The sequence below is a fragment of the Equus asinus genome, chromosome 2, assembly GCF_041296235.1.
Source record: "Equus asinus isolate D_3611 breed Donkey chromosome 2, EquAss-T2T_v2, whole genome shotgun sequence".
NCBI classification, from domain to species: Eukaryota; Metazoa; Chordata; class Mammalia; order Perissodactyla; family Equidae; genus Equus; species Equus asinus.
Window position 1 is genome coordinate 3,886,907 of NC_091791.1, and position 15,926 is coordinate 3,902,832.

General features: G+C 51.8%; 1 protein-coding gene across 4 annotated transcripts in view; it reads right to left on the minus strand.

Moving 5' to 3' along the window:
- Positions 1–3,855: 3,855 nt before the first annotated feature.
- MGMT (O-6-methylguanine-DNA methyltransferase) overlaps positions 3,856–15,926 on the minus strand; it is a 294,796-nt gene continuing 282,725 nt past the window's right edge. For all 4 annotated transcript variants that reach the window (XM_014846394.3, XM_044748641.2, XM_070480945.1 and 1 more), the window contains 2 exons: positions 12,802–12,941; positions 3,856–4,173 (listed from right to left, as the gene is read on the minus strand). In XM_014846394.3, coding sequence (XP_014701880.1) covers positions 3,964–4,173; positions 12,802–12,941 — 350 coding nt within the window. In that variant the 3' untranslated portion in view covers positions 3,856–3,963. The remainder of the gene's footprint in view (positions 4,174–12,801; positions 12,942–15,926) is intronic.

Consider the following 15,926-nt stretch of genomic DNA (forward strand, 5'->3'; position numbering starts at 1 on the left):
CACGTGTGCAGACGAGGCCCACGTACATCACAGTGCTCAGAGACCGTGGGAAGGTTCAGCTTCCTGATTGGTCTTCTGGGAAAACCTTTAGAGCAAAATAAAACAAAAGCTTTTTTTCGTATATCCCACATTTAAGCCAATTTATCTATCACTTCAGAGAGCTCCTCCTCTATGTATCTTGAAACCGAAACAGCACTAAGATCTTTGGCCAGCTCTGAAGTGAAATGAACAACTTCCACATTGATTCAGCTGTGACATCCAGCTTGTTCCAACGGCGGCGGAGGTCTGAGCTGGCACTGCTGTGGTCATAGACGTGAGCATGCCAACAGCTGGGTTGGGTGTGCGGGTGCTGAGGTGGCAGGAGGAGACATGGCCCACAGAGCCACATGCCCTGCCCTGGGAGGGCCATGGCAGGGACGACAATGATGGCTGTGGATGCGTTTCTGCAAGGAGTCCCACATTTCTGCAGGAACTGTACTGTGTGGTTCCTCTGGAGACAGGACAGAAACCCCACAGGAATCCTGCTGGATTGCACCCCACTTACGTTTTTAAGCAACCTCCTTGTACACTTTTTATTCTTATATTGCAGTTTTAAAGGAAATAAGTTCTGGGATAACACTGTTGTTCACGAAAGTGTTCAGAAACGAAAAACCATGGTTTCAACACTAACATACCTATACTGGCCAGGCTTGGCCGCTCAGAGAAAGCGGATTCTGGAACCAAACAGTATGTAGGGAGTGCAAACCGTGCAAGAGAGGCAGGTGAACCTAAAGAGACTCGAGTTAGAAATGATGATTTCAAGCTCTAGCTGATGACTGAGCCACACGAGGGATGTTAGTAACTATTTCTGCTGGGTAAGAAGCGGACACGAATTAAAAATCCCAATTAAGTTAACTACAAGGGGAGCCCACTCACTTGCTCAGACGTAGCCCTGCCTGCACCCTCTGGGTGTAGAACTGCACAGTAACGGCCCGTCTGAGCTCCACAACTCCTCATGCAAGACTTGCTTCAGAAGCCCGTTCAGCCCTGGCCGACGGCAGGACATTTCGCCTTGGTACAATTCCAGCCAGTTTCTTTGGGCGTAAACAAGCCAGACACTTGCTGTCCTTCAACCACTCAATACAGCCACAGGACACGGCGAAGGAGGTGGGTTTGACACTTGCTTCTGATGGGGAAGGGGCTGGGAGAAGAACACAACGACCCTTAGCAAACTCAGCCTCCTGAGCAGCCAAGGGCATCTATTTTGTCACGAACGTGGTTCTGCAAAAACAAATATTATTTCTCAATCTTTATCTCAGTCTCTGGAAACGGGCGAGAACAGCGGGGCTGGCCCGAGGGGCTCCATGTCAGCATCCACAGCATCGCACACAGCCTGGATGGGGAAACCCACCCGGCGAGGTCAAAGAACACAGCTTTCTAGTTTTGACATTTCTCTTTATTTGGAAAATATTTCTGTATTTGTTTTCGCCTTTCCTTTTCCTCTTTATTTTCATCAATCGCGCTGCGATGTCGCACCACAGCGACTCCAGATGGCTGGTGCTGTCTTTTCCTGTGGGCCTCCGTGAGCTCAGCCTCGGAGCAGGACACGGCCACACCGGTTGGAGGGGCAGCTGCCTTGGTCAGCGGGACCTCAGGGCGTATATCAGGCCTGTTCTGACAGGGCCAAGGTGGCCCTGGGAGACAGGAAACACAGCGCAGCTTGTCCTCACCCAGGGCCCAGCTTTCCACTGGCGGTCCAGGCCACGGGGAGCCACAGGGCTACCTCCAACGGCTTTGATGGGCAGGTCCCTGGCTGCACGTGGCTCAGCCCACCAGGACTTGGCCCTTACTGGCTGCTCAGCCCTGGGACTCTCCCTCAAGTCCACCTGGGGATCTGGAGACCACAGTGGGACACTGGTGAGTAAGGGACCCGCACTCTCCTGGCCCAGGAATCGGCCCCTTTGCAGAGCATGGGGGCAGCGTGGGACACGGGCAGCATTGTCAGGGTCCGACAGCATTGCAGAGAGGCCTGCTGATCTGCCAGCAGCCCCGATGGCACCATGTGCTATGTGGGTCTGTCACAAGCCGATGGGAGAGTTCCACCCTGTCGCCTGTTTTCATATCCATCCTTAAGCAGCAGTGGTGACTGGGGGCCTCCCGACCACAGCCTAGCGCACTGCTATGGCGCCCTCTATTGGAAAGCACTCAGACAAATCCACATCCAGGCCACAAGGCTGGAAGCTGCTGCCTTTGAGAACCACAATTTTCTGCTCTGTTCAGGGCAGAGGAGAAAGGCACAGTGTGATAAATCCTGGTGACCATCAATTCGAGTGAGCATTTTCCTTGGAGAACTTAGAACACAGCCCCAAATGCAAAGTGCACCCAGGACCACCCCATTCATCTTCCCAACGTGTCAGAATCTGAGACAGGCCCTTCTACTCTCACCTGAGACGCCAGAGGAGAGCACGCTACACTTCTTGAAGCCCGCTGTGGGCACGCAACATTCATGGCACTTGAGAGCCTGGATGGAGCGAGGCAGCTCAGGGCTCTGCCCCCAAACCAGCCGTCTACGCAGCCCATGGTGGAGGCATGACTTAGCTTGCTTCAAAACAGAAGGACTTGAGAACTGAAAGCAGAAGATAATGGGGTAATGGTCATCTCTTTTATTTCGAGAGAAAAAAATTCAGAATTTGGCTGATATAAAAAAAAGGATATAATAAGTCACAAACTGGTGAGAAAAACCTAAAGTTTGTTTACATTAGGTACCTATGCCTTTGTCGGTGTTAAGGTAACATGAAATATAAAATATACCCACAGTGTACACATTATAAGGCTGTATTTTTATCCAGGTTTCTGGTGACACATACAAACCACTTGAGCTTGCTGGCTATGGTTTACACTGCCACAGGAACCCCTGACAAAAATACAGCTTTCTACTGCACAGTTGGGTATAGTTTATTTTCTCCATACATCATATGCTCGGTTTTATTTATCCACTCGCACAGCTACAAGTTTCCCTTCTGCTTTTTGGATATACTTAATTATAAGGCTACAATGACAACGTGATAATGAAGGATCAGACCGTGGTACATGGCAGATGTTGGAAATCCTCCCCACTGCCATTGGCGACATGAGCTGACCACCTCGGGGTGTGACCTTGGACTTCTAGGCTCGACCTTGGGGTGCTGGGCAGGAGGCTGGCATCCCTCGTCACGGTCTGTCTAGAGCGTGCTAAGGAGCGACAAGAGAGGCCAGGGCCTGGGGAGAGACTCCCTCCCTCAGGAAGGTGCTGTTTCCACCAAGTCCAGGCCCAGAGAGCAGTTATTTTCCCAAATCATTTTGGCAAGTGGGTGTGTTTTATTCAATCGCCATAGATAAAAAACGGGTGCATCTTGCACTAGCTTTTCTGGCAGCTGGAAAAACAAAGCTAGAGAAGCTCAAAAAGCTTCCATTTGCATGGCCCGTTCCTTCCTTCAGCAGAGCCTTGTACAAAACGCTGTCCTGACACTGCACCAGCCGAGAAGGGAGTGTGGGGAGCATGCGGCTCAGGGCAGTTTCTTGGGGGACACACAGGACTGCAGTCTGGATGGGCCCACGTGGGGTCCGGGGCCCTGCTGGGCTGTAGCTGGCTCTGGGCGTAGCCACAGCGTTCAAGGCAGTCAGCTGTCCCCTATGGGCACCAGATGCCTCCTGCTTCCAGGGCAGTCACCCTCACATTTTGAGGCTCCCCCTGCCTCAAGCTGTGTTTTAATAGACATTAGAAATGGAACAATAACAGCGCGAGAGAAGGGAACAAACCACACGCACCACGGCCAGTCTTCTGAACTCACTCTGCTGTAAAATGTAAAAACAAGAAAGGGCAGACACACCACGTCCCCCAGGACATGTCCAGCTCTTTTAATATAGCCGTGCCACCACGTATCCCACTTCCAATGCTCTATTACATTTGTATGTCACTCAAATATTTACTCCTGCTACAAATACTCAATTTCTGCCGGCAGGCTGGGAGCTGGTGGTGCCACCCAGCGCCCCGCGCCAGGATCTGGCCAGACGGGAGCCCCCTCCGCGGCTAGGCCCCTCCACCAGGCTGCCTTCGTGGGCCAGAAGCCATTCCTTCACGCCCAGTCCTCCGGAGTAGTTTCCCACGGCCCCACTGCTGCAGATCACTCTGTGGCACGGGATGAGGATGGGGACCTGGAAAACAGGGAGGCAGCCACTGTCAGTCTGAGCTCCAGGCCAGTGAGGACTTGGGGGTCAAGAACTAGGCCTCTGGCATTATGTTAAGCGAAATAAGTCAGTCAGAGAAAGACGAACTCTATATGACTCCACTCATAGGTGGAAAGTAGTATATTGAGAAGGAGATCTGATCGGTGGTTACCAGGGAAAAGGGGGGGTGGGGGAGGGCACGGAGGGGGAAGTGGTGTACCCACAACATGACTAACAAAAATGTACAACTGAAATTTCACAAGCTTGTAATCCATCATAACATTAATAAAAAAAAAAAAAAAAAAAAAGAACTAGGCCTCTGACCACAACTGATCCAGGCCCACCACACAGGGGCCAGGGGCAGGCTGTGGGCAAGGGGTGGGCTGGGTGCAGGCCCCGAATCGGCTTTGTCTCAGCACTACCCACCCCTGGGTCTGTGAGGGTCTCGGCATGGCTGGGCGGGGGACACACAATGTCCTGAGGCGAACATGGGGCATCTTCCATTGAACCCCTTTATGCCAAGAGGTGGGAGGAAAATACTTAATTTATTTGGCAAGTAATTTATAATGTACATTTACAGAATTTAAAATGACATTGCCAAGTTATGGGGTGGTATGTCGAATTCTCAAGCATCTCCGAGAAGTAGCAGGAACTTTAGGGAAGACGGTACTCGCGCAGGCCACCCTAACCCAGGGCTGGCAGATGGTGGCTGTGGGCTGACGAGGTCCACATCAGTGTTTATCTGTCAATAAAGTTTCACTGGAACAGCCACGCCCATTTGGTACATGTGGTCTGTGCTGCTTTTGCAAAGCCTAAGACCTTGACTACCGGGCCCTGTCCAGGAGAGCCTGCCGGCCGCTTTACTCTGCGACCGCACTGGGGATGCCTGTTCCCCTCCTTAGTCTCTGGACACTCAGAAGGTCAGAGAAGCTCCAGCTCCCAGCTGTTCCCATCCCCCAGATACCTGGGCTGGGCTCGCCAACCAGCTCTTCCACTGACCCCAGCCAAGACGCCCAAGCCCAGGGCCAGGCCACCCTCACTCCTCCCACAGGGCAGCAGGGGCCACCTCTCAGACAGTCTGTTGCATCCCCCTCTCTCCCCAAATAGCCTTTCAGCTCTGGCAACAAACCGAGCCGTCAGGTGCTCGCCTTGATCGACACAGCAACTTTGCTATGAGTGAGGCCACTTTATAATGAAAACAAACCCAAACAATCCTACAAAGAAAACGACTGGCAAAAGGGCTCCACTGTGGGACCTGGGGCAGTGGTGGCTGTCTGGGTGCCCCTGAGAAGCCCCAGGAAACACAGGCACCGCTGGGCTCTGCGCACCCAGGGCCATCACCAAACCCTCCCATCAAACTCACCTGCAGCTCAAAATGCTGCTGTCCTAGTCCCGGAGGAGGGGCGGGGTCACCCGCAGCCTCGGAGAAGGAGGGCACAGGTGCAGGGAGGCAGGGCGTCCTCCTGACACTACCAAACCGAGGACAGGGCCTGCCCCCAGCATGTTGTCCCCATGCCTGGAGCCAGCACAATGCAGACCTGTGCACGTCTGACAGTCTGCATCTCAGACGGGCTGCCCACAGGTGATGGACCCAAGGGAGAGCCACTAGCATGTGGGCTATTCGTCACTCCTGCAGCCACACAAAGCCGGAGATCTCACCTAACTACTCGCTCTTCTTTGTAGCCAATCCTGCCAGGGGAGGGAACTCCTGCTCTCTTCAGAGGTGTGGCGGGCTCCTCCTCAACACAGTCCCTAGGCGAACGCTTCGGTCTCCTGCCGCTGGCCTGGCTGTGTGGACAGGAGCTCCAACGATGCCTATTGGCAGACCTGCTCAGTGTCTGTTCCTAGAACAGGAAGTCCACTGTCCCATTGGGCCCTGAGAGCCACATGCAGAGGTGGGCTTAGTGGCCCTTGCCTCTGGTTTCCATGTTGAGGAACGTGCACTGGAAGGAGGGACACTCTTGGCCTTGTCCACCCCACCCTTCACCTCCGGCCCTGAGAGGAGGATGACTCACTGACCACCATCCAGGAGGAAGGGACAAGAATGCCCAGCTTGGCATATTGCAGGGTCCTGCAGGGGGACATGCCTGTCCCATGGCAGAGGGTGGCCTGATGGCTTCTGGGACACAGCACCTGCCCTGCAGGGAGGGTGACAGGACAGGGGCTCTAATTCCAGCGGGAATTCCTGGCAAGCCCGCCATGGCCATGTCACCTCTCCAGTCCGACTCTTATCCTAAAAAACTAATATTTTGATGTCCTTTATCCATTTCTCAGGTCGCTCAGAACATGAGAGGAAAAGAAAGAGATGTAATTTATGGCCCCTTACAACCACAGTGGACAGGAGTGTCTCAGGTTGTTGACCTCTCTCCCTGGCAGCCAAGGGACACAACTCAGAGCACACTCAGTGTGCCAGGGAGGGCCACACGCCTGGGTGCCACCAAGCACAAGCCATGTCTCTTATGTTTCTACTGCATAGGGCTTGGGGGCGGGGGTCAATGGTCATTTTGCTTAAAGATCCCAATAGGCAGCTGCTCAGAACCTGAGGAGAGCTGCTCTCTGGACGGCTTTCCCAGGAGGGAATGTGTGGTGGGGTGTCAGCAGAGTTCAAGCTTCTCCCAAGGAAGGCTTGGCCTGCGAGTCCCAGGGAAAACAGCCTTCATCGCTAAGTCACTCTATCTTGACTGGGGGCAAGAGGCAGGGGTGGTCAGTCACTGAAGGCCCAGGACATGCCGGGGTGACAGGTCTCATTACTGTGCAAAACATCCCAGCAACACGTTCCACAAAGAATGTAACTGCCAGTGACCACAACTCCAGAAACCAGGGCCTGTTCTGGAAAAGGCGGCTGGGAGGAAGCGCAGATCCCCTTCAGATCCCACACATGGAAGGTGCACAGGAGCATCAGGACTCTCTGGGCTGGCCCCCACCTGGCCCTGCATCCTGCAGCTCCGCACCTGCCCTCTCCACTCCCCTGTGCCCCTTTCGGAGCACTCACACATGGCTGCCCAGCTCCACTGTCCCACAGTGAGAACCCACAGCCGTTCCCACCGGGCCCCGAAAGGTGAGGACTTCTCAGACTACCATGGTGTATTGCTCCAAGTCCCATCCACCTCCACTCAGCCTGCAGCCCAACAGACAGAAGACCAGCACCCTCTGCCCCATGCGCCACCTCCAAAGAGAGTGCACTGGACAAAATGACCAGTCACTGGTCCAGGGAGTTTCTAGAAGCAGCAGCTGTGCACGTGTGCCCGGGATCTCCTCTCACGGTATCCGGGCACCCTCTGGGCACTCATCCATCTTGGCTCGCAGCACAAACCCACCTGCCTGGAGTGCTCCCTCTGTGGACCCTGAGCTGCGCGTGACCCTGGGCGGATGGGCACCATCCCCAGAGAGAGCGTGCTCTGTGCCTGACACAGCACATCATGACATCACATCCTCCAACAAGCCAAGCCCTTGGTCACATTAAGTCTCTTGCTCAAGTTCACATAGCTGTTTAGAGGAAAAGAAGGGACTCCAGCCCAGTGGAGGCAGAATCCGCCCCCTACACTCCTGGCGGCTCCTTGACCTGCCCTGGCGGGGGACTGCTGGGCGGGCCTGCAGGCACTGGCCGGCCCTGGCAGACAGCTTGGCTTGGGAGGAGGAACCTGACCTCCCCCGTGACAAACTAGTCCGATTTTGACTAGAAGTTTGGGTTGCCGTGGTAACTTGCGTAGTCTCAGGGCATTCCTTCCAACTATGACCAGCACGGTGAGGTGAGAAAGAGCTGGCTTCCTTTTCCGTGGAGTTTAACAGAGTGAAAAGCAATAAACTGCCAAGTCCTGCAAACAACATGTAATTCCCATCTTCTTGAAAGGAGCAACAGAAAATTTTAAGAATGGGACATTTACTCTGATGGAGGGTTTTTATCAAATGCAGTAGTCTCGTTAACAATTGCTGTGAGGACATGATTAGATAATATACAATTCAAGTTTTTGACTGATAAAGAGGGAAACATTTAATTCAATTCAGTTTTACAAACATTCAGGCCCCAGTTCAATCCTCCTTCCTAACAGCAGATTTCACAAGCAAGCTTGGATTCTGTCCCCACCCCCAACAAGCTGTGAAATTATAAAAGTGTGTAACATGAACCCTCCCTCTCTCTATGTATGATGCAGATAACAGACATGCAGGCACGAAAACGCAGTTCCAGTGTAGCCATGACCAGTCTTGACCTTGCCTAGGCAGGGAGGAGGACAGGTGCCGGACCCAATATGCGCTATTTCCACCCTACAAATGGAAAACACTGCTTCTGTTTGTGCTAATTTTGGTGGCAGGTTTCAGACTATTAAAATAATGAAACCTGCTAAAATTTACTGGGGCCCTAAGGACATTTCAAAGGATCCGTACCCTCTATGCTCTCTCCTTTAAAGCCTGTGCTGCATAAAATGTAATTTTTATCAATAACCAAGCAGCTCATAATATCACAGCTGCATTGAAATCTTCATGCTGTGAAATCTAATTCATCCAATACACGAATCCATCACTTACACAGACCCTTTCTCAAATGCTATAAAACTTCCAAACCCATAGATTTGTCTCCAACAAAAATAACATGAAGGGACCCTTCAATCAATAATGGAATCCCTCTGATTCTGGCGCTGGCTGCATATTTTCTCCCCCTCGCCTTTGTTCTTGGGGGTAGCAGCCCACAAGGGAAGGCGCTTGTTTTCACTCGCGGCCTCATCAATACCGAAATCCTGGTGAACAAGTGACACCGAGAAGCTGTAATCAATAGCTCCCTGTGCGTTTTCTTCTTCTGGTCAAATGGTTCAGCCCCACTGACAGCCCTGACACTTAGAACATGATGCTAAATCTTTATCAACAGCCATCTGGGTGACTGGCAGAACAAGACTCGGGGGGTCATTAACGCTCATGGCAATCTGTGAATAAACTAACTCCTCAGGAATGCGTTTGTTTAGAAAAAGGTGGGGAAGCGCTCTGTGCAGTATTGACTGCCTTTGAACTGCATTTAGCAAATTTTGTCTGAGGATGACGAGGAAGGTGCTTTGCGAGGAGGGCCGTGAGGTGTCTTCAATTTCATGTACTGGAAAACTGACCATCCCCCATGCTGACCATCCTCCATGCTGGGTGGGGGAGAGAGCCTTCCAGAAGGCGGCCACACCATCTTACCTGGGCTAGTGAGTCTTTTGTGAAAAACTTTGGAAAAACCAACCACTGAGGATGGGATGAAACTCCCACACCATGAAAACCATCCCTTACTGTGGTGGGGAGGGAAACCCACACCAACAGCAAACGCTGTAATATGAACCAGCATGTGTCCTTGTTTATTGCAAGCCACCTAAGGAATTAATGCACAATGAGCTTTATGATGTTTTGCACCATTCCAAATCCATTTTTCACTCTCTTCCTTGAAATGCACAATTGCTCTATTCAGCCTGAACATAGAGATGTTTTCACTGAGTCAGTCTCCACGATGCGCTGTGGGTGCTGGAGCTGACGTGTGCGGTTCTGCGGCTGGGCGCCCTGCTGTCAGCACCAAGGAAGGGGGCACCCACGGTGGACATGGATGTCAGTCATGTCCAGCACCTGACCAGGGCTCCTTTCTTCCTCAGGTTCCCGGATCACTGTTTAGATTCCCCCAATCCATCTAGGGAGGTTTGATCAACTCTCTGGGACCTCTCTGAGGACTGCAGAGCTCCCCGTCAGCTGAACTGCAGTCACCTACACATCCGAGGTTTTTCTGACAAGGGCCTCTCTGGAGTGTCTGCACCGTAACTGGAGGCACCTCTCAGTTGCAGCACCTTTGTGACCTCCTCAAGTTGAGGGTCCCCGCATGAGGTACGTGCAGTGCCGACCACAGAACGACACCCGCGGAAAGCCCGTGGAGGGCTCACCGTCACCCCGACTACCCTTGGCGCAGGAGGGCGCCGAGAAGAGGGGCACAGCGCCTGTATAATCCTCCTGCCCCAGTGTGTTGTTGCTGCCGCTCTCAGCTTTGGCTCACGATGGGGAAGTCAACACGTGGAATTTATGGACATCAGAGATTTTTAAGCCCTGAAAGATCCTATTTTACAAGTTTCAGTGGCTGAGGCCACATCTGAACAGAGACCTTTGTACAAATGAAGAGGAGAAGAGAGGCGTGCTGGTTGGAGAACAACGTTTCTGAACAAAGCCCCAAGTGCGATCACCAAACGGGTACAGCATCTCCACTTCACGGAGGGAGGAACTGCGGCACCACAAAAGGCAGGGAGGGGCTACTGATGTGTGCACTTTGGTTAGCAGAGCTTGTCTTTACAACCAAGGGTGGGAGCTGTACACACCGAGGGAGCAAGTGGAGTCAGCACGCATCTCCCCGAGCACACAGGAGAATCAAACCAAACCTCAGTGAGGGCGCAGGGAAGGACCAGCCCTACCCGGAGGGCGTGAACAGAAACTTGCCCTGAAATAGGGATGGAGATCTGGGGCAAAGGGAGAATTTCTGGAGAACACAGTGGCTGCAGTGATGCAGAAGGAGGGCGCAAAAAACCCGTTAGCTTCCTACATTCTTCTCACAAGGCACTAAATGGAGCCGTGACACCACTGTCCGAATGGTCTTTTTAACCAGAGCAAAGTCCAACTGCTCAAAACTGAGTCACTACCCGGGAGAAGACAGTGGCCTTCCAAAGGGAAGATGTACTTTAAGCTTTATTGGGAAATGTAAAAAATTACATTCAGGGGATGGCCAGGTGGCGTAGTGGCTGGGATCGTGCACTCCGCGTTGGCAGCCCAGGGTTTGCGGGTTTGGATCCCGGGTGTGGACCTGCACACTGCTTATCAGGCCATGCTGTGGTGGCATCCCCCATGCAAGAAATAGAGGAAGACCGGCAACAGATGTTAGCGCAGGGCCAATCTTCCTTACCAAAAAAAACCCCACATTCAGAAATTTGATTCAGAATCATCCCACATGCACTATAAAATGAGACCCTTAGTGCGTGGAGGTAAGGTATTCTAATGACATAGCTGGGCATGCTGCAGTTAAAACACAGCAGGTGCAAAATGAAATGCTAACTGGGCCCACCATCCACTGTCACTGAGAATGCAGGACATGAAGAGACACGGGAGATGGATATGACGTGTGTCCATATCACACATTGCTCCCGATGATTTGGGATATTTTAACGTGGCAGAACACTCTTCTCTAGATTAGATGTGCATCAAGACAGTGCAATCCACTACAAACCTACAGGAGCTGCTTCTTAAAGAGCAACAATGCGCTTTTGTGCAAAAGGCTACGTAATTGCCATCTCCCGGAGACGCCGGGGCTCTGCCCTCAGGCTGTCGCGAGTGAGCGGCAGGAGCAGCAGACTGTGCTGTGCAGACGCCCGCCTCTCCCTGGTGAGCAGGGATGAAAATCATTTTGAAAATATACAGCAAAGCCACGGCAATTTTTTAAAAAGTGGGGTCTATCTGATTTAGTAATTTCCCTTCCCATGATGTGACGATCCTATTTGCTCTTCCTGATAGGATCGCATTCTTCTATAATATTAGAGGCCTTCCTATCGCTTTAGGGAGAAATTTACTAATTTTGAGCAGGCCCTCGCTGGGCACTGGAGGGGCTAATGAGAGTGGGAATATTCCAGGGGCCTCACGTGGTTGTGGGGGGTCTCCCAGCAGGACCAGCCACTGTGCGGATGGGGGTGCCCTTCCTGCCCACGTGCAGGGTGCACAGGCATGCGTGGCCTCAACCAGGCCCACATCATGGCCTCTTCCCCAATTTGCACTGACTTCCCTCCTGAGACCTGATGGCCTGCAGCCCACGTGTGGCGTGACTGGGGTGCAAAGGCGCCCTCTGGACTTTTGGGTATGACAGACGTGTAGCTACCCCTTGCTGTGGCCCAGCCCCGTCCTCTGGGGAGCATGGCTGCTCGGGGTCTATGAACCCCACTTTCAGCAAAACCTGAACACAGACACACAGGAGGGATAAGGACACAAAAGAGCTGAGGGACAGAACCATCCCCCGGGGAGACACACCCGAATGTGGTGATCTATCGTAGGTCCCAACGTGGGCGGCTTACATGCTTGCCTGTCAGATTTCAACACACCCCCTGGTCAGGTCCAGGAGGCAGGACCTGGTAACAGAGCACAGCCTTGGGAGATGGTTTGGAGCCCAGCACGTGCATCCTTTCAGAACGTAAGCTCCACGTGGGGGGGCTCTTGGTCTGTTTTGCTCCATGCTGTACTCTGGGTACCTTGAAGGGCGTCCGGCAATCACTAGGCACCCAGTTCGCCCAGTTCTTGAATGAACAAATGAGTGTCTGCTCACCCCTTCTCTAGGCTTCGTCCTCCTCTGTGCCCTGTGACAAGGGGCTCCCGGGGCTCTGACGCATCGAAAGGGCTCTCGGTGGTGTATGGGAAGGCTTCCCTACCACCTTCACCAAAAATGGGGTGTAGGGGGCTACCAGTGGTGCCCACGCCTCTTCTGGAGGCTCCATCACAGATGCGTCCTTTCCTCCCCACCCCACAGCCCAGGCTGCCTCGTAAACACACTTCAGTCAATATCTGACATGTGGCCCCTGAGCACAGTGCTGAGGCCCCCCACCGACTGTGGCCGACCTGACACCCACGTTGATGTGAACTTACAGGATTGTTTCTCATCGCTCCTCCCACTGCCCGTGCTGCTTTGGGGTTGCCTGCCAGGGCTGCTAATTGCTGGTAAGAAATCATTTCTCCGAATTTCACAACCTTCAGCAGCTTCCATAACACCTGTCTGGTGAATGAATCTGAAAGGAAGAATGCAGAATGACGTTATTTGGACAAATGGCTCCAACAGCTCTGATATAAACAGCTGCCAGTCCTGAAACAGGAAACACACTGACACAAATAGAGGTGTTATACTCAACTAAAACCCGGGCTCCACACACAGTCCTGTCACCATATCACCTGGCACGGAGGACTGAGCGTGAGGTAGGCCAAAGAGCAGGCTGGCCCCTTGGCAGGCATGCCCTGACTGTGCATCACAGATTTGCGATTTCCTTCCATCCTCCCTCGTTCCATGCAGGGCTGCGTGATGCTCTTCCCGTACTCGGGCATGTATAAATTAGCCGGCAGTTCAATTAATAAGCACAGAAGGCCCTGCCTGCCCACCGACTTCGAAAGCTTTGGTACTGCTGGTTAATTTCCAACTTCAGCTGGGACGCAGAAGGAAAAAGAAGCCAGGGGCCGGGCTGTGATATTACGCTGGCTGTCCACATCCAGCAGCAAGCAGGCTCAGAATGCCAAACACCATGGTACACAGGGGCTGGTGGTGACCCTGGCTACAGCCATCTGTAATGAAGAGAGCTGAAAAAATAAACTTTATTCCTGTTTTAATTGACTAGCCACATGAAATTGCATTTGCTCTTCATCCTGCTGCAGGAACGAACAGGTGAATGCCGGAGAACATTCCCCGTCTGCCTCCAGGTTTTCGGGTTGTTTTCCCACTGTGGAGTTTTCGGGAGAAAAGCCCAGGCACGAGGAGCAGGCCCTGTCTGAATCGATACCTATTGTCTTTCCAAAGGGGACACACGGCTCCGGAGCACTGGACACGGAGCTGTGGCCCCCACGGTGGGGGCGCCGAGCCCTCCAGGGGCGCGGGTTCCTGACGGCAACAACAAAGGGACAGCTTCCGTGGGCAAGAGTGGTGTTCCGCAGTGTGTCCATAACAGCACTAATTACACTCGGTGCCAAGCTGGCAAAGTGCGATTTGGTTCTTAAAGGAAACACACCCTTACATGCGTGTTAAATAATAAAAATCACTTCTTAACTGAAGGGAATGATAATCACTTCACTAGGAAAAAAATCTGTTTAGTCTTTATTATAACATTAAGCAAATTAAACATCAGCATAATCCAGGTGATACTAGAAAAGGGTCATCAGAGAAATTAACTTTGTTGTTCATTAATTTACATGGATTAGTAGAGGGCAAAAAGATAGCAAATGTGCTCTAGTTTTTTATGATATAATTTCAAACTGTACACCATTTGTGGCAGGAGGGTGACTTTGGGGTTAATCAGACTGATTTGTCCTTTTAATTGCTTTCTATTCAAAGAAAATTCATTAGATAATGTTCTCTTCAAAATTCATGAATCAATTTAACTGAAGAAACCACGTTAACAGCTTCGGGTTCATTAGCACATGCAGTTGTGTTACTGGCTGAGCGCTGGGGGGGTTTCCTTAGGCAAACAGACTCTGTTTACTATGATTTCTTCAGAAGGGTTTGGAAACCAAACTGTTAATCATTATTATTGTTGCTGTTGTTATGCCCAACTCTAAAAAAAAAGGAAGCAAAAGGAAAACCGAGGCGGCCTAGTGATAACTTGGAGAAAAAGAGGTTTCAGGGACAGCTGTCTTGGAAAAGAAACAATAAAAGCCGCACGTCGATACTCCACGAAGCAGAGGCCAATTTCCTGCCTTCCTCGGAGAGCACAAAGTTGTTGGTTTTTGCTTTCCCTGTTTTGACCCAGGGAGAGGATGCTGCCTAGATTTTCCAGGAGAACAGCCTGGAAATTTACTAAACCTGTGGGAATGCAACGAGAGGTATGCGTGCAAACTGAAGTGGAGCGCAGAGCAGTTCCGAGAACCCGGGGCCCCTCTCCAGCCCCGTCTGAGCGCCAGCCTTGAGGGCTGCCCCGACGAATTACTGCACAATTACAGAGCACTTCTCGTTCCAGTGTAAAAGTATCGCGTAATACAACAATTCTACGTCCAGAGATGAGCACAGAGTTTATCAAACATTTTAGCTTCACTCTCCATTTTTCATGGGAAACCACTTCTCACTCTGTACATACTAGGCAATATATTAGGAGAAACAGCTCAAAGAAGGCCATATTTAGCAATCAAGCGCATCATTTTATAAATGTATCTGAAAACTCAATTTCACCCTGCAGGCAGCAAATGCATTAATTAGTTTGAGCAGCTCTCAGAGACAGTGCTTTTGACCCCAACCTGCACAAAATCAGATGCTGAAATTGCACCTATTTTTGAGGAGGGGGCCAATACTTTCAGTTGTTAAATATCATTCTGAAATGTAGTAAAACCTGCTCATAAAAATTAACATACATTGATGTGGAAAATATATTTTCTTGAGGTTGAGGTGACTACATAAGTCCTTAGTAGCTGGACCATCATTTCAGGTGGCCCAAAGGGGCACCCATTAGAATGTCATCCTTTTCTCTCCCATCAGAGTCCTCCCCAGAGAGCAGGCCATGACCCCAGGGCTGTGTGGAGTGACCTCTGTACACCACATTCTGGATCTTCCTTTCCTATACCGTCTCCCCCTCCTTTCTCCTGCCTGTGCTGGGGTCCGGGTACCACGGGCTGTGTTTACGCTGTGGGGTCAAGCTAAGCTGTGTTGGAGGATGACCTGCTTCATAGGGCTCCCTCATCTTAAGGATATGGTCATTTTCATTTTGGCTTGGTGGCTACTTAAACAAACCCATGGTGACCACCTAACCCGACCAAGACTGTTTTCTCAATTCTCTACCTGGATGGTAAGTCATCAGCCAGGAGGCGATTTCATGTGAGCTCTTCTCATGCCACGTGGGGAGTGGAGATCAGGGCAGGCAAGTGCAGCTCTGATAAGGGAGGCCTGTTCCTTAGGAACACTGGGCCCAGGAAAACTCTGGGAGCAGGGCAGGAGGAACCAGCTAGGGCACAAGGCAGACACCAGCGTCCAGTCTCTTAGCTGAGTCGCTTCCTCCCCAGGCCTCCGTCTCCTCCCCAGTGAT